This window comes from Vulpes lagopus, chromosome X (assembly GCF_018345385.1).
Source record: "Vulpes lagopus strain Blue_001 chromosome X, ASM1834538v1, whole genome shotgun sequence".
Lineage (NCBI taxonomy): Eukaryota > Metazoa > Chordata > Mammalia > Carnivora > Canidae > Vulpes > Vulpes lagopus.
Window position 1 is genome coordinate 14,607,697 of NC_054848.1, and position 25,160 is coordinate 14,632,856.

General features: G+C 35.2%; 1 protein-coding gene across 4 annotated transcripts in view; it reads left to right on the top strand.

Moving 5' to 3' along the window:
- CDKL5 (cyclin dependent kinase like 5) overlaps positions 1–25,160 on the top strand; it is a 213,050-nt gene that overhangs the window by 71,286 nt on the left and 116,604 nt on the right. For all 4 annotated transcript variants that reach the window (XM_041741591.1, XM_041741589.1, XM_041741592.1 and 1 more), the window contains exons 2-3: positions 14,087–14,310; positions 16,996–17,030. In XM_041741591.1, coding sequence (XP_041597525.1) covers positions 14,247–14,310; positions 16,996–17,030 — 99 coding nt within the window. In that variant the 5' untranslated portion in view covers positions 14,087–14,246. The remainder of the gene's footprint in view (positions 1–14,086; positions 14,311–16,995; positions 17,031–25,160) is intronic.

Genomic DNA, 25,160 nt, shown 5'->3' on the forward strand with positions numbered 1-25,160 from the left:
TATGAGTTGCTTGCGATTTTTACTGTTAATTTGTTTGGTCAAAGTATTGTTAGTCTTCTGAAGTTAACAGGACAGACAGCTGACTGAGGAACTTTAAGATTTTTAGCTTGATTTTCTTAAGTTTTAAGATAGGACACAAATATCTATGTTTTAAATAGGACACAAATATCTCTAAATAAAAATAACTTCCTCCCAACCCATTTGGAAAATATCCCAGACTTTTTCATGCCTCATGAAGTTGCTGCTGTCTAGTTATTATTACTATTTGTTTTTTCCCTTTAGCATAAGTGACCCTCCCAGGAATAGTTTAATCACCAGATGTTTGACTAGAAGCATTCCACATATTCTGGTTTTGCAGTTTTTCTGAAGTAGACTGAAAGGTAATCATGCCACTCCTTCTCTTGTTGTAAGCTGATTTTACTCAGTTGCTTTTGAAACTTACTTTGGTAAGTAATTTGGAACCATAATAAAAAGAGAGAAGGGAAAGTATGTGTATTTTATACTGATCCCTTAGGAATTGAGGATTTTGACACTCATTTTCAGTTTGAGAGGTTCTGAGTTTTTAGAAATGAAATTGTGGGATTTGAAAGCTACAAGGGACCTCAGAGATCATCCAACAGAAGAGCTTTATGTTTTTTAACTGAGGAAATGAAAGTTGTCAAGGTCAGCTCTCAACTTGGTGAGAGAAACTCAGGCTTGAGAATCTCTCGGATATAATCTCCAGTCTACAGTCACATCAGTTACAAGGACCAGGAGTCTGGAGACATGATAAGAAGGTCAGTTTGTGACAGCATTAACACTATTTAGCACGCAAGCAGCCTTTGTGAATTTTCCAGATTATTGACAGTGTTTGAAATTGCTTGATGTCTTCAGGTCCAGTAAATTCAACCAGGTACTTTTATATAGATTTCAATTAGTAGATTTCTCAAACTTCCAAGAAATAGCAAGAAATATCTTTTTTCAAATATAATTTTATGTAGAACCAGTGTATTAAACAGCTGTATGTAGTATTTAATTAGAATACAATTTTAAGTATGATTTTGATTTATTGGAAAATGAGTGAAAACTCAAATTTGTGAAATAGACATATTTCCTGTGTCTAGCTTAAAAAAATTGAGTGGATGTACCACAGTTCATTTAACCATGCCCCTATTAATATGTACTTAAAGGTTGTTTCCATTTTTTTGCTTTTATAAGCAATACTATTGTGAGTTATGTATGCTTATCTGTGTGTGTATTTGTGTGTTTCTGATGATCAATTTCTAGACATTTAATTACTGAGTCATTAGGATATATTTGTTTTTAGTTTTGAAAGATGTTATTAAATTAGCCTCCAAAAAATTGTATTAATATACATTCCCACCAGTAATGTATGAATAAATCTAATTTCTTCATGCTCTTATCAACGTGGCATGTTTTGTTTTTTTGCTAATCTGAGAAATTGAATCTCACTGTAGTTTAAAAACAGATTTACTTATTTATTAATCTCTATACCCAATATAGGGCTTGAACTCTTGACCCTGAGATCAAGAGTCCTGTGTTCTACCGACTGATCCAGCCACACACCCTGAATCTCAGTGTAGTTTTAATCTTCAGTTTTAATTATGTGTAAAGTTGAGTAACTTTTTATATGTTTAAGAGCCATTTCCTTTACTGTGTTAAGTGTTTCCTTTGTTGTGAAGTATTTTGCCCATTTACTTATTTGTTTATTTACTTATTTAGACTTATTTATTTATTTTGGAGAGAGTGGAGGGCAGAGGGAGAGAAATCCTCAAGCCAGCTTTCTGTTGAATGCAGAGCCTGATGTGTGGGGGCTGATCCCAGGACCCCAAGATTCCAAAATCCTGACCTGAGCTGAAATCAAGAGTCAGACGCTTAACCAATGGAGCCACCCAGGTGTTCCACCCTTTGCCCATTTTGAAAATTGGGTTTCTTCCTATCGTATTGAACAGTAGGAATCTTTTAGGTGTTAGGATATTAACTCTTTTTGATATCAGTTGCAAATTCTTTTCCTCAGTGTTTTGTAGCATTTCCCCCTTGGTTTTTGTTCCATTTTTATGGCTATATAAATGTAACTTAATGCGGCTAAAATGGAATTCTAGATTTTCCCCCTCCTCCCTTCCTTTAACCTTTTTTTCCTAGTTTTCCTCAGTCAAGAAACAACCTCCATCTACTCCTAGCCCAAACTCCAAACCAAGAAGTTATCTTTGATTTCTCTCTCCCTCTTTTTAAAAAACATTTATTCCCTTTTGAGTGTAGGGACTGTGGGGTGGTACAAAGTACAGAGATTTGGAATAAGGCTTTGAAGTTGTTTTTTGTTTTTTTTTTTTAAGTAAAAACCCTCAATGTGAGGCTTGAACTCATAACCCCAAGATAAGAGTCACTTGCTCTTCCCGCTGAGCCAGCCATGTGCCCATCTTTCGTTTCTCTTATTCTTACTTACCATCTCTAATCCATCCTGAGTTGTATTGGTTTTCTCTCCAAATATATTCTGAATCTATTCATTTTCTTTATATCCACAAACTAAGTCCATCCTGCCCTAATTCTTCACCTGGATTTCTGCAGTATCTTTCTAGTTCTTATGCCCCCAAACTGGCATCACCTTTTCCATGTAATGAGCCATTCGCTTCCTTTTTTCCAAACACAAATCATCTGATTGTCATAACACCCCCTGAAACCACCCTCCCATTGTTCAAAACCTTCCTGTGGCTCCTTGTGTCTTATGATAAAGATAATTATAACTATAAAATAATCTAATCTATTTCTCCAATCTCACCTGATACTAGGTTATTGATTACCCCACCCCCACCACCTTTGAGGCTCTTGTCTCTGCCATATTCCTTTCTGACTTGGGACTTTCACATAAATTGTTCTTTCCTGGAGCATTCTTCCTCCTCCATAAGTTTATGTCTAATTGTCCTATAGATCTTAGCTCACTGGACACTTTGGAAAAGCCAACCTTCCCCAATTAGGTGGCACCCTCTGTTACAAGCCCTTGTAGCACCTTATATTCTCTTTTCCGCTGGTCTTATATTTGCAATTTTATGCTTATTGTGTGATTCTTTGATAAACTCCGTGAAATAAGAAGTTTTGTCTGTTTCTTTTACTGATATATTCCTAGTGTTTATTCAAGTGCCTGGCATATAGTTAACTCTCAAGATACTTGTCAAATGATTGTTTAAAATTCTCAGGTGTAGTGTTTACAGAATGTACCATGCTACCCTTTCCGAAAAAACGGACTGCTTTTGCTATAGGCCCTTCTTTCTCATCTTTTCTGTAGGACTTGCCCAAACCAACTAAGGTTCAGCAATCTCCTATCCAAAGTCTTAAAGCATTTCAGGGATGAAATGTATCTAGGCCAGTAGTCTTGAATTCATTTAAATCCTGTGGGTGTTCTTCAAAAGTCTTGGACTTCAGTTCCTTCTATTTTCAGATGAATGTTAATTTTGTTGTTTTTGAGTAGAGGACAATAACTTAGATATATTTTCTGATCCACATCAACTGAGCAAAATCTGGGTGGTCCCCAAATTTTTAAAGTTTATTTTAAAATCAGTTATTTTGAATTTGGTGGTCAGAACAAATTATCTCATGGAAACCATGATAAAGTTGATACTTATATATTCATGCAAGTGCCTTCAAAGCCTTCTTAACCAATAGTGTGTTTTAAATAGTACAATATTGGGGCACCTGGTTGGCTCATTTGGAAGAGCGTGCAGCTCTTGATCTCAGGGTCATGAGTTTGAACCCCACGTGGGGTGTAGAGATTACTTAAATAAAAACTTAAAAAATAGTACAATATTAGTATGAACTCTGAATTTCTCTGATCTGAGTTTAGTTCTTTTCAGTCTGAATCTTGGGGCCCTCAGACTCTGAGAAAACTAAAGAGTTCAGTAGGATTGGCAGTGCTTAGGTGAAGTATCAAATAGCTGGGTAGGAGGAGATCCATTGAGTGGTCACTGAATTTCCTACTTTGTGGATGGATTGTAAAGGTAAAGAGTGGGGAGGTAGTACATGTTTGGAAGTTTGAAACACTTAGGTTATTACACTGTGTTTATGTTACTCATGATAGGCAAATATCGTTGGATTTAATAATGGTAACTGATTTATAGAGAATGGATCGTTAAGTCACTTTTTCCACTGTTGGTAGAATAAAGTAAAATTATTAATCACATCCAGGAGAAAACTAGTGAATTTTCTCCTCATTTATGTGCAACATGGAGAAATTATCTAAGGAGGAGAGTAATTAGGATTTTTTTTTTTTTTGCAAGGCTGTGCTTTCCATAGATACGGTTTCTTTCTGTATGTGGATCATGAGTTAAAGATGCTTTCTAATCATTTAAACTTTCTTATAACAAGTTTTGTCACGTACCAAATTCATTCCTGTGCAGCTTTCAGTGACAAAATGGTTCTCTCATTTGTATGTATAAAAACAATGCCAGAGAGGAGAACAGAACTCATGATTCAACTGATTTTGTACTCACTTTGGGAAGAAGAAAAGACCCGTTGAAATGAAGATCATAATTTCAGCACAAAGGAAACATTCAAGGCCCAGGCAACTCTTAAATTCATCAAAATACTAATAATATATGAAATAAATTAAAAGTCTTCTGTTTCTGTCAGTTCTTGTAGGTACTTGCTTGCCAATACAGAGACAAGTTTGCTTAATTCTAGGTGTATTTCTTAGTGTAGAATACATCCACTTTAAAGTTTATTCTGTTATTTGTTTACAAAGTTAATAGTAATAAAAAACTCAAAAGATTTTTGAAAGATTGTTAGAATTTCATGTTGGAAAGGATCTTAGAGGATATCTAGTTTAGTGCATGACTTTTCTACCATGGCCAGGCCAAACTATATCCAGTGGCCTCTTCCTGCCCCCTGCTGGTTCCCTTCTTGTCTGCTATGCTTCGGATTACAAGTCTCCTTTGTTCCTTGAAATTATCAAGCTCTGTGTGGGTCTTTGTACTTCCTGGAACTCTCTTTACTCATCCCTATTCCTATCCCTGTTCTTTACATTAAACAGATTTTGCTCAAATCTTAACTCCTCAGACAGGCCTTTCCCAGGCCACACTATCTAAAAGAGGGTTGTCTCCTCCCCACTGCACTGCTCTCCTCCCCTTCCCACCCCCCCCAATTATCAAAAGACTGTTTTCTTTCCTTTATAACATTTGTCAATGCCTGGAATGATCATGTTTATTTGTTTATTGTCTCTTTTCCCTCATTGGGCTCTATGAGAGCAGGGGCTTTGTCTGTGTTGTTCACTGCTGTATTCTGAAGCATCTACAGTGGGCTGGCCTAGGTATCTGACAGGTATTTATAGAATGCATGGGTTACCATTGATGGTTTGTCATTGTCCAGTCACTGCTGAGCTGACATCTGTCTCCTTTTACCTTTTACTTATACCACTGATCTTAGTTCTTCCCCCTAGAATAATTTTTTTTTTAAAAAAAGATTTTATTTACTTATTTGAGAGAGAGAGGGCAGAGCAAGAGAGAGCACGAGCAGGGATGAGAGGCAGAGAGAGAAACAGAAGCAGACTCTCTACTGAGCAGGGGGCTGGATGTGGGGCTCCATCCCAGGACCCTGGGATCATGACCTGAGCCAAAGGCAGACGCTTAACTGACTGAGCCTTCCTGGCGTGCCCCCCCCCCCCCCCAGAATAACTTAAATCACCTGCTCTGCTCCCTCTTTTCCAAAGAGTCTTCAGACATTTAGATGTCCATCATCTCTCATCAGATCCAAACTTGCCCACTTTTCTTACAAGCTCTTTATCTGGCATAATTTTCATAGTATTAGAGTGTGGTGATCAGGTTATCCATCACTGAAAGTTTTTGTTTTTGTTGACACCCAGCACTAGAGACCATGTATTATGTGAAGTCTGAACCTCAGAGAGAGTTCATTTAAACTTTTTTGGTTCATGTAGTATTGAAATGCTTTGATAAAAAGTTTTCTTTTACTTCCATGAAAATGAAGAAACTATTCATATATAATGTCATTATCAGAATTAACTCTTTGACTTCTTAAAAATTTGTTTCGTTGAAGAATATAGCAACATAGAGATACACAAAACATAAATGTACACTCTAATGAATGTCTGTTTAACCATCATTGAAGTCAAGAAAATAGAGCATTACTAGTGTCCCAGAAAGTCCTTTGTTTATGGTATCTCTTGTCAATCTCAACTCCTCCCTGCCAGTAATATCCTGATTTTTTAAGAAACCCTTCATTGGTCACTTAACTTTTTAATTTTATTTTATAGATTTACCACTTATATATGCATACCTAAACCATGTAGTATATAGCTCAGCTTTGTTTCAAAATTGTGTATACACGAAATGATACTATCCTATTGTTTTTCTGTTGTTTTGTAATCAATCAAGCTTAGCAGCTTAAAGCAGCACTCACAGTTCTGTATGTCAAAAGTGGGCATGGTGTGGCTAGGATCTCTGCTCAGGATATCATAAGCCTGTGACCAGATGTTGACTGGACTGAGTTTTTTTTTCCCTTGATTAGTTCCAAAGTTGATTTCTAAGATCCAGGTCTTTAAAAAAAAAAACAAAAAAAACTCATTTTTGTCTGTTTTCTATTTCATGAATTTTTGCTCTTGATTGTTTTTATATTTTCTTTGGATTTACTTTGCTGTTTTTTTCAACCTCGGTATTGATGCTTAGTTTATTTTAATTTTTAAATATTTTGTGATATATGCATATATGACTCTCAGTCCTCATCCTCCAGCATTGCTTCAGCTTCTTCCCATAAATTTATATTTTTGGAAAAAAAAATTTATATTTTTGTTGTTATTATTTTTTTAAAAATAGGTAAGTTCTATGTTCAATGTGATCTTGAACTCACAACCCTGAGATCAAGAGTAGCATGCTCTACTGACTGAGCCAGTCAGGTGCCCCATATTTTTGTTATTTTTAATTGTCTGTTATGATTTGTTCTTTAACTTATGGATTATTTTGAGTGTATTAATTTTCATATATATGCATATTCTCTAGTTATTTCTTTTATGGTTGATTTCTTGCCTGTTTGTGTTGTGCAGGGAGAACATCCTCCACTTAAATCTTTGTAGTTTGTTTTGAGCAGTGTTATGACCTAGCATATTATCAGTTTTTATAAATGTCCTGTGTGTGCTTGGGAGAGGAAAAAGGCATCCTCCAATTCATTGCTGCAGTCTACAACGTTCATTTGGTCAAGCTTAAAAAGTTTGCCCCAAATCCTCTGTATCCTGATATCTTTCTCTTTAAACTGTCTATTGTTCCTTTGCTGTTATTGTATCTTTCAGTTCTAGAATTTTCATTTATTTTTCAAATTTGGTCTTTTTCCTTTTGGACCTACCAGTTCTGTCAAAATGTCCAACTTTTTGATTTTTAGTTATTCAGCCCTGTAGTTTTAGAGGCTGTTCCTGACAATTCTTTTTTTCTTTTTAAAGATTTATTTATTTATTTATTTATTTATTTATTTATTTATTTATTTATTTATTTATGATAGACAGAGATACAGGAGGAGGGAGAAGCAGGCTCCATGCCGGGAGCCCGACGTGGGACTCGATCCCGGGACTCCGGGATCGCGCCCTGGGCCAAAGGCAGGCGCCAAACCGCTGAGCCACCCAGGGATCCCCTGTTCCTGACAATTCTAACATTACATGTCTTTCTTTCCTTTTTTTTTTTTTTTTTTTAATGATAGTCACACAGAGAGAGAGAGGCAGAGACATAGGCAGAGGGAGAAGCAGGCTCCATGCACGGGGAGCCCGACGTGGGATTCGATCCCGGGTCTCCAGGATCGCGCCCTGGGCCAAAGGCAGGTGCCAAACCGCTGCGCCACCCAGGGATCCCCATTACATGTCTTTCTGAGTCACTTTCTGTTTTGGTCATTTTTATTGGTTCTTGATCTTGGTATATTATGTACTGCTCAGTGTAAAGAACAAGTATCTGTAGCAATATTGTGAGGCCCAGGTTGATGTTTCTTTCCTGCACACATGTTTTTTTCACATTCCCCCTTTGCAAACACCAGACAACTGGTGACATCACCAATCTGAATATGGGACCACCTCAGTAACTTAGTGGTTTATTTTGATCACTCAAATAACATGAAACTGTAATTCAAGTCTGTCCAAGGGCTGATTTATTTCTGGTTTCCTTTATTCTGGGAGTGTAGCTCTGAGGTTTCTGCTTTAAGTGAGTGGTGCCTTATCAAACTTCCTCCTTTTGGCACTCTTGCCTTTTTGACTTTTGCTTCTGGATTTTTAAAGGTTTTAAGAGCAAGACTGCTTTTCTCCTAGTGGAGAAAATCTTTCTGGATCTTCAAGTGCCTCAGCTGAAACCATTTAGGGTGGTTTAGATTACATCTCTAGGTCCTATTCTTTTGCCTTGATTTCAACCAGCTAATTCTTTACAATCTTGTCTTTCGGTGTGGGGGGGTGGAGATGTTAGGCTGTTTTAAAAATTTCCTCCAGTATTTGTCCTCAAAGGAACACTTCATCCAAGTTATTTAGTTAGTTGAAGCCAAAATATCTGAGTTTTTAGGTTTTAAAGATTACTCAGTGTTATTCATATAAAATTGTAGTGAAATCCAATTTTGCATACAGTTTTTCTCAATATGAATACTGGTAATTAGAAGACTGTTCTTGACACCTATATTATGTATTTACTCACACATTTGAATTCTGATTCCCAATTTGCATTATTCAATTTTGATTTCCATAGAGAACAGGTAGGATCAAGTGTTCTTTATATATACTTACGTACATAACTTTTGAGGGGCCGGGTCTTCTTAGTGGGAATGATTTAATTTTTATCTCAAGGTTCCTTTGAAATGAACCATGCTATTATTGGCAGAGTGAGATATTTAAATGCTTCCTGGGTGTTCTTCCAAATTAGCTATAGAAAATGAAATAATGATTCATTTTCAGAAGCACTCTGAGCATCTTTTACCTGTAATGTGACTGACTTAGATCTTCATATGGTTGGCTCTTTCTTGTTGCTGATATTTTTCACTTCAAATATCACCTTTTAAGAGAGGCCTTGGAGAAATCACCCCCCCCACACACACCCCCATAACAATGTCAGTATCTGATGATAATCTCGTGTCTTCCTAACAAAATGTAAAGCCCCAAGAGGCAATAACCATGTCTATCTTGTTCACTACTGTCTTGTGTGTCGTATTTACCCATTCTCTAAAATGTATTAGGCAATCAGTAATTATTTGTTTAATGAATGAATAGAAGAAATATTTACTAATATTTTTCTGAAATTGTGACATTTTCTATAAATGTCAGTAGTACCTAAGAAATTTGTTATTCCATTGAACTAAAGTTTTATTTTTTTAAAAAAAGTTTATTTATTTTGGAAAGAGAGAGAGAGTGTGCGGTGGGGGGGCAGGTAGAGTGAGAGGAAGAGAGAGAAACTCAAACAGACTATATGCTGAGCATGGAGCCCCATGCATGGTTCCATCTTAGGACATGGAGATCATGACCTGAGCTGAAATCAAGATTTGGATGCTTAACTGACCGAGCCACTAGGTGCCACACGAACTAAAATTTTCTAAATCAAGTATAGTATCTGCTTTCTCTTGCCTTCTATTTTGCAAAAGCATTATTTGTAAATGTTGAATGAAAACTCAGGTAATAAGAATTTGACCTAAAGTAAACGTTAGAGTGACAGAGAAATATTTAGTGTTAGGGATAACTGTGATTTTCTTGTTACATATTGAACTGAAAAGGAGGTCAGTGTTGCTGGAGTGAAGTGAGCCAAGGGAGAGAATAATTGGAGATATGAGAGGAGGGGAGTTTAAGGCCTTGTGACTCATGTGGACTTTGACTTTCACTCATAATATGTGAACACCATTTGAAGGTTTTGAGCAGAGTAGTGACATGATCTGACTTATTCTAAAGATTCTTTTGTGGAGGACAGACTGATGTAGTAGGTGAGTGTGGAGCCATAGGAATAGTAAAGTATGGTCTATTTGTGGGCTCTGACATCAGTTTCACTGGCAAATTTGTCAGTCTCTGTGCTAAGACCACTCTGTCTTAATTTCTTTTCTATTTTATTTTATTTGAGTAATCTCTACACCCAAGATGGGGCTTGAACTCACAACCCTCAGATCAAGAGTCACATGCTCTACTACTAAGCCAGCCAGTCACCCATCTTCTCTTTTAATTTCTTTTTTTTTTTTTTAAAGATTTTATTTATTTATTCATGAGAGACACACAGAGAGAGGCAGAGACATAGGCAGAGGGAGAAGCAGGCTCTCTTAGAGGAGCCTGATGTGGGACTGGATCCCAGGATCATGCCCTGAGCCAAAGGCTCAATTCAACCACTAAGCCACCCAGGCGTCCCCTCTCTCTTAATTTCTTTTTTTTTTTTTTTTAAAGATTTTATTTATTTATTCATAGAGACAGAGAGAGAGAGGCAGAGACACAGGCAGAGGGAGAAGCAGGCTCCATGCAGAGAGCCTGACGTGGGACTCGATCCAGGGTCTCCAGGATCACACCCTGGGCTGCAGGCGGTGCTAAACCGCCAGGGCTACCCTCTCTCTTAATTTCTATAGTTCAGTTCTATGTCTCAATGTATTTGGTAGGACATCCTACCAGATCCTATCCTCAAGGTCCAGTCTTCTATCTTTCTTATTAGGAGGGTGTTGGTAGCATTTGAGACTCTGTTCTTCCATATATATTTCAGAATCAGCTTGTCTTAATTCTTCAGAAAGCCCTGTTCGGATTTTGATTTGAATTGGATTGACTATATAGATTAATATGGAGAGAATTGACATCTTTATAATATTCACGCTTCCAGCCTTAAAACTGGGATAACTATTTATTTCGATCTTCTCTGATGCCTTTGAATAAAGTTATATATATATATTTAAATAGAGGTTTTGGACATCTTTTATTATGCTAAATCTTTAGTGCCCCTTTTGTTATAAATGTGGTTTTAAAAATTACATTTTCTGTTTATTGATGTTTACAAATAAAATTGATATTTGTATATTAAGCTTATATTCAGTTACTTTGTTAACGTTTATAATTTGAATGATTTGTAAATGTCTTTGAATTTTCTATGTAGGCAATATTATCTGTAAATTCTTTTTTTTTTTAAAGATTTTTTTTAGGTTTATTTTTTTAAATTTATTTATGATAGTCACACAGAGAGAGAGAGAGACGCAGAGACCTAGGCAGAGGGAGAAGCAGGCTCCATGCATCGGGAGCCCAACATGGGATTCGATCCAGGGTCTCCAAGATCATGTCCTGGGCCAAAGGCAGGCGCCAAACTGCTGCGCCACCCAGGGATCCCTTATCTGTAAATTCTATTTTGCTTCTCTTTCCAATCCAATATGTTACATTCATCTATTTTTTTCTTATTTTACTGAGATGGCTAAAACCCATCACGATAATGTTTAATAATAATGTTAATAAGCATTAATAGGACTTCTTGTATTCTTAATTTTTAAAGAGACTATATCTAATATTTTTGCCTTTATGAATGGTGTTTATTGTAGGTTTTTGTCAGATACTTTTATCATGCTATGAACATTTAAAAACATTTAATTATGGATATATTGTTCTTTAGAAAGCTTGTACCAATTTTATTCCGACCATCAGCATATAAAAAGGCACACTTCAAGTCAGTACTTTTCCACACCACATGGGTACTCCTATTTTTGAAAAGTTTCAAATTTCATAGACAGCAAATAATTTATTGATTTTGATTTATTTCTTTTAAATCAATATTTTCTGTTGGTACAGCTATTTTTCATAAAAATAGGATAGTTTTTTGAAACAAAATAACTTATTTTAAAATAATTTTAGATTTAGAGAAAAGTTGGAAGGGTAGTACAAAGAATTTCTTGTTTCATAGACCCTTGACCCAAATTCCCTTATCGTCACCATTTAATCATTCTTTATCTCTTTCTCCGTACACACATACTTATTATTGTTTTCCTGAATGCTTTGTTGCAAAGTTTATCTCTAAAAATGTTGGTGTTCTTTTTTTGTTGTTGTTCATTACATTTTTTATTAGACTATCTCAGAGATTCTAGGCTACACCTTATTAATTCCCCAATAGTGAACTATCATTGACATTTATCATATTAGTTTTAAGTGTACAACGTAATCATTCAATACTTATATATATTGTGAAGTGAACACAGTAAGTCTAGTTAACATCACTACCCAGTTACCAATTTTTATTCCTTGTGATGAGAACTTCTAAGATCTCTCTTAGCAACTTTCAAATATATAATATAGTATTATTATTTACAGTTACATGTTGTACATCACTCATAATAATTTATAGTAAAAAAAATTTTTTTTCTTATCCTGATTTAATTCAGTCCAGTATCATACATTATATTTAGTTATGTCTCCTAATCTTTTGTGGAACAGTTACTTGGTTCCCTATCCTTTATTACCTAGACATTTTTAAAGAATACAGGCCAGTTAGTTACTTAGTAGAATGTCCCTCAGTTTGGGCTTGTCTGTTGCTGCCTATGGTTAGATTCAGGTTTTACCTTTTTGGAAGGAATGTGACAGAAGTGACATTGTGCTACATCCTATCAGGAGGCATATGATGTTGATTTGTTCTATTATTGATGATGTTAACTTTGATCACTTAATTAAGGTGGTGTCTGGCAGGATTCTTCACTATGAAATTACTATTTTTCCCCTTTTAATTAATGGGTATTTTGTAGTGGAGCTACTTTGAGACTAGATAATATCCTGTTTTCCATCAAACTTTCAAATACTAGTTTTAGCATATGTTGATGATACTTGCCTGAAATAATTATTACCAGGGTGGTTGCCAAATGGTGATTTTCTAATTCCATCACTCCATTTATTATTTGGAACTACACTCTCAGAAAGAGCTTTTCCTTCTCCATCTATTTATGTAAGTTGGGACTGGTGTGTTTTTATTCTATTCTGTGGTTTATACTCTTATATATATATATATATATATATATATATATATATATATATATATATATATATATATATATATGTATATTGTTGTTTAGATGTTTCTCATTTGACCAGAAGTGACTCAAGCTGACTCCTGTGTCCTTTAGACATGCTCCTGTCATTTCTTTGAGCATTACCATCCTTTGAGCATTACCATCCTTTCTGGCACCACAAATGTATATCCTGGGCTTGTGTTGTATTTTTCCTCCTTTTGCCTGGGAATCAGCCATTTCTCTGAAGAACCTGGTTCCTTTTATTGGTGTACTAGCTGTGCTAATGGATGTTGGAGTTTCATTGCTTCTAGGCCCCCTCAGTAGACAGAGCTAGGGAATATATATATATGTGTGTATGTATATTTACACACCCATTTATATCTATTTCTCCATCTCTATATTAAGAACTGAGCTTCTATGGTCTCTAATTCCAAGCCTTCATCCTTTTCATATTTGGCTTTTTTTTTTTAATAAAGATTTTATTTATTTATTTAAGAGAGAGTGTGAGCACACAAGCAGGGGGGCAGGGGTAGAGGGGGAGAGAGAAGCAGACTTCCTGCTTAGCAGGGAGCCCAATGCAGGGCTCAATCCCAGGACTCCAGGATCATTACCTGAGCCAAAGGCCTAACTGACTAAGCCACCCAGGTGCCCCCATCCTTTTTGTATTTGTAACTTCTTTTTATGAGAATAAGAAGCCAAATTCTCATTATCCACAGTGTATTTATTTACTTACTTGCTCAGTCTGAGAACACACATAATTTCATATCTCTGTGTAAAAACAAATATCTAAATATAGTATTTGTTTATAATTTTTTTTTTTTGTCTAAATTTAGATAGAGGAGAGTAGTTAAAACATTGTTCTCAAAAAGTTACCTGGATTTAATTCTTTTCCCTCTGAATCCCTCTTCCCCTTCAGTGTGATTATGTTATTCATTTCAAATACAGATAGGTACATTTGTTTTTGTTCATTTTGGGTTCTTTTCTCTAATTATTATTATTATTATTATTATCATTATTATTATTATTATTTTTAGTATATGAAACAGTAACAGGATTATAAAAGCACTGTATAAAATACAAGGATAGGTTATTAGAGTGCTGAATAAAAAACTTAAGGCTTTTGTGTTTTCTTTTTCAGGGAATCATTTCATACTTCACGTTTGAATAAATATGTGAAAATTCCTGTCAACCTGTGAGAATTTCTTCTGTCGACATTTTTGTTCTACTTCACAACTTTCTCAGAAGTTCTTTCTTGATGCCATGTTCTGTGGCTTGCATCAAAAGAGGAGTTTGTCTTCATGAAGATTCCTAACATTGGTAATGTGATGAATAAATTTGAGATCCTTGGGGTTGTAGGTGAAGGTAAGTTTAGTATTCCAAGTTTCTGAGCAATGTGTGTAGTTATGTATATATGGTAATTCATTTTTCATAAGTCTTCTTGATTTCTTCTTCTTTTTAAAAAGATTTTATTTATTTGAGAGAGAGCAAGCAAGAGAGAGCACAGTCGAGGGGAGGGGCAGAGGGGACAGAGAGAAGCAGACTCCCTGCTGAGTGGGGAGCCTGATGAGCGGAGATGTGCGGAGCTCGATATGAGAACCCTAGGATCATGACCTGAGCCGAAGGCAAATGCTTAACTGACTGAGCCAGCCAGGTGCCCCTCTGATTTTTCCTTTTTAGTAATTGTTGCTTGATTTAAAGATAACTTTATGGAGATTTTGAGAAATGATTCTGTTGACAGGGTATGAATGATTATAATTATGGTTTCTTAGCATGTATTTATTCTTTTAGAGGGGGTGGGGGGACAGAGGGAGAGAGAATCTTAAGCAGGTTTCAGGCCAGTGTGGGACTTGATCTCACAACCCTGAGATCATGACCTGAGCCAAAATCAAGAGTCAGAGGCTTAACTGACAGCCACCCAGGCACCCCTAGCATTTATATCTTTAAAGCAAATGTTAAAAAAATTTTTACTTTACGAATTTTCAAATAAATTGTGAATTTTATTTTATTTATTTATTTTTAATTGTGAATTTTAAAAGGAGTTTTAAAGATATACCTATGTGAACAGCAAAGCTGTTCTAGATTTTAATATTAAGTATTTAAATCATTTAAAAATAAATACAATTAAAATACAGTCTGGGATGACTGCGTGGCACCATGGTTTCTCCTCAGGTCATAATCTCAAGGCTGTGAGTTCAAGTTATGTGCCATGTGCTGGACATGGAGTCTGCTTGGGATTCTCTCTCCCTTTCTCTCTGCCCCTCCCCTGTGCTCTTGTTCACGCACATGCGTGCTCTCTTCCCCTCTCTCAAATAAATAAATAAATCTTTTAAAAAAATACAGTCTCTTCATTGGATACTTTAAATTCTGAAGTTGAAACCATATAAAAAGAATGGATCCCCTACCAAAAAGAAAAAAGAATGGATCCTTTTTCATCAGTCAACTGCTTTTCCTTTTTTTCATTGATACTAATTATGTAAATAAAATTGATTCTTTTTTTTTAAATGAAATTCATTCTTGATGTCTTACCTACTGTTTTATATAGCTGCTTTTTTGTTTGTCTTTCCCCAAAAGTATTATAATTACAGACTAATGCAATAAAGGTACCGGCTGGAGCGGGTGAGCTCATAGGGTATAATAGTGTTGTAATGCTTCAAATTCTGGGCCTAAGTTTTTCTGGATCACAACTTTGATTTTCTTAGTATACCTGTAGTGGATCATCTTCTCAGGAATTGGCTCAGATTAACTAAACTACTAGACTGTTCTATAAATCAGAAAATTTCAGTTTCAGTTATAGTTGGAACTACCATTGCTATGTATTTTTTCCTTATAAACTACCTCAGATGCTTTCTGGCTAGGAAATACATATATATTAAGGAAATTAAAAATTGTGTAGTAAACTCTACATTCCTGTAGCCTGGGCAGTGTATTTTCACTCCATAGAAAAACTGGCATGGGCTGTTAAATTGTAATTGAAGGATTACCTGGTGATTATGGAGTTAAGTTAGATGGTGGTAGTAGCTGATTACATCTTGACTGTGATAATAAGATTCATCGATCTCCACCAAAGTGAGGGAGACTTATTTTGATTCTCCAGATTCTGTTCAAGACACATTTCCCAATTTCATCTCTCTGAAGTTCCCTTGTCATAGATGTATGCAGACTTTGCCTGTCTGTTAATTTTCTTGACATCTCTACAAACCTCAAGTTATTATACATTACATTTTGATTCTGCTAATTAGGTTGTCACAATATAACTCTAACCTCTCAGTTTCCTGGGTATCTTGCTGTCAACTCTGCTCTGCCTCTAAAGAAGTAGTTTTTTGGCTAGATAAGAGGATAAGTAACCGAAACTGTAGTAACAAATCTCATCAAAGTATACCAAAGAAAGTGGGAGTGCTTAGCTATAAGTGGCCAGAGAACCTTGGACTACTTATGATCTGTGCTGAGTCTTTATTTATAGCAAAAATATAGCAACTCCTACTAGTTATTAATTGGGATGCTTAGGCCTATACTATCTTACCAGTCAGGAAAGACATTCTGTCTTCTAGGATTGAGAACATATTTGGTAGGCTTGGTACCTGAGCTTTCTACTGGGAAACACTAAGCCTTTAAATTTTAAATTTTCTACAATCTTTTGAGTTTATTTTCATTTACTCTTAAAGTTCTTATGTCTAAATTTTATCTCCAGAAATTTTAAGCTTAAAAAAAAAAAAAAGAAAGAAATTTTAAGCTTGTATTTAAAATGTCTCCAAATGAAGTTTTCTTTAAAAAGAGAAACATTTAAAAATACTTGTTGGGCAAATGAATTGCTTATGCTCTTGTTCTATAAAAATATATATATACTAAATATCCACATTCTATTTATATGTGGCTCATTGCATTATCACTGCAGAGTATTGTCATTTTAGGAATCATTATTATCACATATACTGATAGCCAATATAATCGAACTTTTATTTCTCTAAATGAAATAAATACATTAAAAACACATAAATAAAAACACAGTTTATATATGTGCCCCTAATTGTTTCTTTCTTTTTATTGTAGGAGCCTATGGAGTTGTACTTAAATGCAGACACAAGGCAAGTACATGGTTTTTGAAAAGAAAATAATGTATATGTTTAACTGTTTAGAAACTAATGTATTGTTCTGTGCATATGGGTGTTTAAAATTAAAACTGTCTGGCTATGATAATGATGTTTAGTGAAGTAGAACAAACATGTGAACCCAGAAAAAGACTACTTTTGGATAAGCTTTGTCATGATTAGGGAGTCATTAATTATTTGCAATCATAGGCTATTTTTTTCTCAACTGACCTATGTATATAAGTGAACAGCTTCCTAATGGGAAGAGAGAAAAGGTGATAGAGAAGAAATCAAGGTAGTGACAGATTTATGTTCAAGTACTTTTGAGCAAGAAGGAGTTTCACTCAGTCATTATTTTTCACATAGATCCAATAACTTACATTATTTGGTAGATCTGAAACCAGATTTTGAAAGGTAGTGGATAGGTGTTTGCTTATGAAATAGGTCTTCAGATAATAGTGTATGATTATCATTACTGGTTGTAGTTAATCACCCTTGAAATGGATCTTACTATTTAGATTATTGGACTGTTATACTAATCATCAATTATTTAGGGAAGTTTTTCCAGATTTCCCATAGCTGTTGCTCAGTGATAAGCATGTTTTACTCAGAAACTAACTTTAATGTGGCAAGTGTTGCAGCTGTAACAATTTTAAATATTAGGTTAAATATCTTTCTGTTATGGTATATACCTAGTCTGAGTATTAGTATCTGGTCTCATGCTATTTTGTGTATAATTTTGTTATTAAAGTTTTTTGTGATATTTTCTACTGGAATAATTTATGTCTGAGATGAATTTAGAAATTTAGCCCAAGTCATAATTTAAACTCTGAAATGTATCTATCATAACATATATGTATGTGTGGTTTTTTTTTTGTATGTGTGTTTATGCATAAATAAAGAGGATACCGTTTTTGTTTATTTTTTCTTAACTCTTGCACAAAAATGGTATGTTTTGGATCTAAGGCTTCATGACAGTTGATGTATTTTTGGATTTTAGATCATAAATCTCTTAATGAATTTTCTATTCTTGAAATTGGGTGTTCAAAGTATCTTATATTGGTAATAATTATCTGAAGATCTCTGCCAGTAAATCCACAAAAATGGTTTGAATACTGTGGTTCTTGATCTAGGATGATTAAGAATTTAAAATAGTATACATAAAATAAATTTAGCACCTTGGATACCTTGTTAAGAAATATTACTGCAGTTGGAAATTAAACAAATGGAAAGCCCTCTAATGAATTGCTATACTGTTAATGAATTGCCTTGAGTTATAATAAATTTCTGAAGCTTAAAAAAATAAAATTCCTTGGTGGATACTACTCGGGGGAAATAGGTTGTTAGTTTCCAAGTTAAATTTGATTCTTTCAGTTAACGCAATACTTCCTTTTATACCATGACTCTGTTTATGCAGCATAAGTGGATCCTTAAGTTTTCTTTCTTTCTTTCTTTCTTTCTTTCTTTCTTTCTTTCTTTCTTTCTTTCTTTCTTTCTTTCTTTCTTTCTTTCTCTTTTCAAAGATTTTGTTTGTTTATTCATGAGAGACACAGACTGAGAGAAAGAGGCAGAGGCATAGGCAGAGAGAGAAGCAGGCTCCTCGCAGGGAGCCTGATGTGGGACTCGATCCTGGATCCCAGGATCATGACCTGAGCCGAAGGCAGGCCTCCAACCACTGAGCCACCCAGGGGTCCCGTCTTTTTCTTTTTAAAAGATTTTATTTATTTGAAAGAGAGAGAGAGCACGAGAGAGTGTGTGCACAAGCAGGGCGGGGGGGGGGGGGGGGAGGAGAAGCAGGCTCCCTAAGAGCAGGGAGCCCAATATGGGCCTTGATCCCAGGACCCTGGGATCATGACTTGAGCTGAAGGAAGATGCTGAACCAACTGAGGTGCCCCCTTAATCTTAACCTTTGAGTTTTGAAGTTGAAAGTTTTCTGATACATAATGCAAATCTTCCAATAGTGTTTTCTCTCAGTCTTGTCATATTTCTTCCTATAACTGTTTCCCCATGCTTTTTTTGACCTTATGTAAGCTCTCTTTCTGCCGTTATGTAAAAATGAACTTTATTATTTGAATATATTGTTTTTATCTTTCCATGTGTCTAGTGTGTTTATTTGTGTGTGAAGATATGCTTGTTACCTGTACTTGGTTCTCATAATGCACACTGTTAGTCCCAGCAAGATGGGACTAGAGTGAAAGTAGATGAGAAACAGATATCCCTGCTCTTGAGAAACCAACTCTAAATGTGAACTATGATTCCTAGCGCACTTTGAGTTATAAAGACAAATAAACCATAGTTCTCTTGCTCTTGTCTGGCTTATGGTCTGAAGAGGTAGAAAACAGATACTTTAAAAAATAACCCATGAGATTGCTGCAAATGACATTGCATCTAAAAAATATCTCTTTTTACTGACCTTTACTAAATGAGGGACTTGTAGACCAGCTAAGTATTGTTGTTTTTCCTTTACATGCGTCTAAAAAGATTTTGCTGCATGAAAAATGTAACACATAAATTAGTGCCTAACCCAGAGTACTATAAAACTCTTTTTAGAATATGCAGCTGTTTAGGCATTAGATTTGTTATAGATATATCCTCTTTTTAGCTAGAATCAGACTTTCAAATCTTTGCTCCATTATCCAAAAAGAGAGAATTTGATTCATCTAAGATTTTACCCTTGGGATCGAACAAATGTATTAAAATGAAATCTCATATTATAGTTAAAAATGGATATAATCCTCCCTGTTGTACCTATGATATGTAAAATAATCATACCTATATATTTTGTGTAACTTTTAAAAATTTAATGAAACACAAAAATGTACAAATCAGGCCTGTATGATTATATATGCATAGGTATATGTGATGACTTATGCATCAATTTGATCTCTTTTGCATAAGGTTGGCTGTGGGTGTTTATATAATTAAAGAATTCCTAGCACATTATCTATTTGAGCAAGTATGAAAGAAAGCTACTGTTACAATCTGTGTAGTAATTGCAAGAAATTTAGAGGTCATGTTTATAAACAAATGTATCTTGTCTTTTGAGAACATGGCATGGTGTTGGGCTGTTTCATGCCAAAGACAATACTCCTTAATTCTCTGAAACAAATGCTGCACAGTTAAAAAAGAAAAATGCAACTGTACTCTCTTTTCCTCTGTTTATTGTATTTACACACATTGACATATATATATGAAACGTCTTAGCAGTAAGTGTTAAGCTACTTATGGCACCTTAGGACTACTCACATTTGGAAGAAGTTCTGGTTTGGACCTTTACTCTCCAGATATGTGTTGCTGGTTCTCTTATTATTTACATGTCTGCTTTGAAGTGCTTATGCATATTTTATAGCATGCTTTTCTTTTGCAGAAGCTCAGAGAGGTCATCTTTATAGCAAAGCAGGGCAAATGGAAAGTGGTGATGTAGGGAGATGTGCTTAGAAGTGGAAAATGGGGGTGGGGGCTTGTGCAGCCTGACTGAGAGAGATTGGGGGGCAATGCTAATTCATCCTAGGACAGGGAAGTACTGATTCATGTATTTCCTTTGGTTGTGGTTGACATATGAGAAATTTTTGTTTGTTTTGAAGTGTAGGTGACATATGCTCTTGGGATAACTAATTATACAACGCCATGAAGAATCCAGCATTGGGGTAGAACCAAGAAGTATTTAATAAATAATAAAGTTGACTTAAATTACAGAATCAAAAATGAAGGCCACTGTAGAAAGCTATTGTAGAGTATCAGGTTCCTGTGGAAAGATTAGAGATGATCCCAAGGGTTTGTGGTAAACTGAAAAATCATTGCTATTATTTATATGATTGACAAACTAATAAAGGGGAGCTTTGGGGAAGAAATAATGAGTTTGGCTTTCATAAAAAAATAAAGAATAAAATGGCAGCAGAATACCAAACTTGGTAATAAATACCAATACTGAGCATCTAACATATACCAGCTAACTCTGCTAGTTGTTGTCTACTTAATCCTCACAACAGCCCTATTCTTCTACCCATTTTACAGATAAGAAAGTGGAGTCATTAGAGAGGTTATATGTTAGAGCCAAGATTATGCAGCTAAGAAATGGTGGAACTGGCTTTGATATGATGCCAGAAATCACTAACTTGAGCATAACTGTGAAATGTTACGGACCTGTCAAGAGGGAATGCAGAGCAGAGTTAAGGGCATGCTTAAATAGTCCTACTGAAAGGAGTGGGAAGCAGACCTCTAGAAAGAAAGAGAGATTCTTTAAAATGGTACTCCAACAGTGTAAAAATCCATAAAAACACCATGATGTGCTTGCTTCAGCAGCACATATACTAAAAACACCCATGATGATAAAGATTGAGGGGTGAGAAGATCCATTTCATTTAACATTTTCATTTATTGATGACCCTTTTCAGTGAAATGGTACCTTGAATGTCAAATTGCAAGAAGTTAAGGAGAGAGCAGGTGGTTGAGAAAATCTGGATTGTGCCATTTTTCTCTTTTGAGAGTTGTGAAATTGAGATTAAGAGTAGTAGAATAGGGATCCCTGGGTGGCGCAGCAGTTTGGCGCCTGCCTTTGGCCCAGGGTGCGATCCTGGAGACCCGGGATCGAATCCCACGTCGGGCTCCCGGGAGGTGCATGGAGCCTGCTTCTCCCTCTGCCTGTGTCTCTGCCTCTCTGTCTCTCTCTGTGATGACTATCATGAATAAATAAATAAAATCTTAAAAAAAAAAAGAGTAGTAGAATAGATGTGATTAAATACTCACTAGTCAGGAATACCCATATTCCTCCCCCCTCGCAAAAGGCTTCTTGCGTTATTATCACTTATTATGCACGATTTGTCTTTTGTTATAAAGGTTCATTTTTAGCAAGCATTATATATTTTGAATTAGCGATTCCTTTTTTTCTTTTTCAGATTAATTTTGTTTTCCACCAAAAAGCTGAATGATGATTCAGTCACTTTTAAAAAATAAAAAACAACTTTTTAAAAGAAGATACTTGAGGAAAAGTCAATGAACCATCACCAGTTTAACAGATTACTTATAGTCTGCCATCTGAAACCACACAGTTATTTTCTACTAAAACAAAATAAACTTTCAGTTTTTTTCCACATTAAATGAAACAAGTCTTAAAAATTTTTTTAGGTTTAAGTTTTACATGTGAATTGAGTTTTTAAAACACAAAAGAGATGAGTCAATAATGACAAACAATATATAGGATTAATTATATTATTTTCTTTGTCATTACTTTCCTCCTTATTTAGATATAAGTAGGATGTGGGTTCCTGGTTCTTGTGTACAAAATTTCTAGCATTTGAAGAAAATTAGAGAGAGGCTTGGGTTTTTAATAAAGATTGTAAGCAGTTAGAAATATTTCAGTATAGATTATTTCACCATAATAATTTTTTAAAATAATCACACTTCCTAAAATGACTTTAATTTACTACAAGTTATGGAGATTACTGAGATGACAATGTTAAACTGGACTTTGGGTCAGGAACAAGGATCATAGGAATTATTAATGGGGGAAGATATCTTCTGTCAACTCTTAAAGGGGTACTCAAAGAACCAAGAGAGAGGTGGTTTCCTCTCTTGGTCTATTTTTTCTTGCTGATCCAATTAATTGTAGAACAGTTTCTGAAACACTACAAAGGTCTTATCAAAATCATGCTTTGTATTATAATATTTTGTATTTCAGATTCTACTAGTTTTTTGATACAGGGCCAACTACCTATGTTTCTGTTGTCTTGTTATCAATAAAAGAAATAATGGCTCATGTATCAGTTAACAGGCAAGTCTAACTTCTTCAGGGAACTAAAAGAATTTTTGGGCTTTTATCATCTTCCTTGTTACCATTATTATCATTATCCTGATCTAGATTTGTTTTGTTTGTTAGGTTTTTAGTTAATGGGATAAAGAAACGGTCATGTTAGAACTGTCTGGTACTAACTCTACATGTATTGTCTACACAGAAGACTTTACCTTGTTCATCCTTCTCACAGTGACTCAATTCCTAAATGATTTGTCCATCCCTTCCCCACATACTCCACTACCCCCAACTAGAGGATGAGTTGGCAGGGGCACTAGATGGACTTGGAAGTTTTCTTTTTTGCTAATCATGAAAACACTATGTTCAAAGAAAAGAACATTATATACCTTCTTCAGATGAATAATTTCATTAGTCTCTGATAAATGTCTGTGCTTAAGGGATTTACACTAGCTCTTTAATGCAAATTCTTTTTAAAACTTCAGGAGCAAAAATGAAAGCAAATCATTTTTTTTAAAACACAGGCCTGAATTATGTATTCATTGGTAATACAAGAAAAGGAACTGATCAACAAATGCCCATATGGTGGGTACTTTGAAGTAGTTAAGCATAACTATCAGTTGTTGAAAACAGTAACTGGAAAGTAGTACAGTGATCTATTTCTATCTAAATGGTAATATCATCCTGAAATACTCTTAAAAGCTATAGTTTATATTCTATAATGCTTTTGAGCTTTACTCTGTTCTAAGTTAAAGATTTTTTTCATATGTTAAAACCTTTTGATTTTAAAATATAAAAAAACAATTTTTTTGTACCTTCTGTACTTAAAGCAGTGCACCAATTTAACCAAATATCTGCTTAAGAAAAATCTTTTGAGTGCCCACAAAATGTCAGGTACTCTGCCTGGCACTGGTTCTGTAGAAGTCAATAAGTAATTCCTATTTTTAAGAAATTTAGTCTAGCATCTATAAATCAAAAAATATAAGATCATGTTCTCCCCCTCCCCTTAAGGAAGCTTAATATATAGCTTGGTAGAGGTAAATTTGAGAGAAGATTATAGTTAAATGATGTGAAACCTTCTTTCCCATTTTTTTCAATAAATTATTCATGAAAGCCTACATAGGAAAAAAATCATGTCGGTAATAAAAGAAAAAAAGATAAGTATTTCCTAGAATCCCATAAAAGGACTACCATAAAGATGGGAATAAATTAGGAAGTAGTGCCATTAATTGAGGACAGTTGAATGAAAATGGTATAAAGTGGGAAATTTGTTTGCTTCTGAGTGTCAGAGGGCCCAGAACCCTTGGGTGGAGTATTGATATTGATGACTGTAGAACCTTCCCTACATGGCACAACGGAAAACTTGATCCACATGGTTCATTCAGGTTGTTTCCCTTAACACCACTGTATTTGGATGGGCAGGAGAACCTCCCTGACAGTGTAGATCTGGAGTTGGCAAACTTCCAAATGTGGCTCACAATTTTATAAATAAAATTTTATTGGAATATAGCCATATTCATCCATTTCTGTATTTTCTATGGATACTTTTGTACTAAAATGACAATAGTCCAGTAGTCGTGACGGAGACTATATGACATACAAAGCCTAAAATATTTGTTATGTGGCCTTTAACAGAGAAAATTTGCTGACTCCTAATGTTGAACAAGCTCTAACAAGGAAATTTCTGTGGAAACAGCATAGTGGCCTCAGTGGGTCATTGGTCTCAATTTCTATTTGTCTCTTTTGCCCTTGGAACTCTTGGAGTCTGAGGAATAGAGTTAATAAAAGTGTGGGACTTACACTGAAAATTGCTTTTCTCTAGAGCTGGGCTAGGATAAATCGTTTCAATGGCTGGGTAGGAAATTCTGTATTGGTTACCTCTTTCACATATCAACTGTCACAGAAGTGGACTTTGCCAGGGACTGGGCATACAGAGACACATACCGTCTGTTTGCCCTGACTGTGTCCTATCACTGGCCTGAATAACTCTTTTCAACCAAAGATGAATACAAAGTGGGGCACCTGGGTAGCTCAGTCAGTTAAGCATCTGCCTTCAGCTCAGATCATGGTCCTGGGGTCCTGAGATTGAGCCTCAAATCGGGTTCTCTGCTCAGGGAGTCTGCTTCTCCCTCTCCCTCTGCCCCTCCCCCTTACTCATATTCTCTCTCTCTCTCAAAATAAAGTCTTAAAAAAAACGAGTACAAAGAATAAAACAATCTTCATTGAGACTATGAAAGAATACTTGCATTCAAGAGGAGATTCTTTCAATATGAACAGTGAAAGTCTTTGGAGACTAAAAATTTCAGATATCTTCTGAATATAATTCAGGTGAACATAAATGAGAAATTAAGAAGTAGTAATAATTTCTATTCTAAGTACCT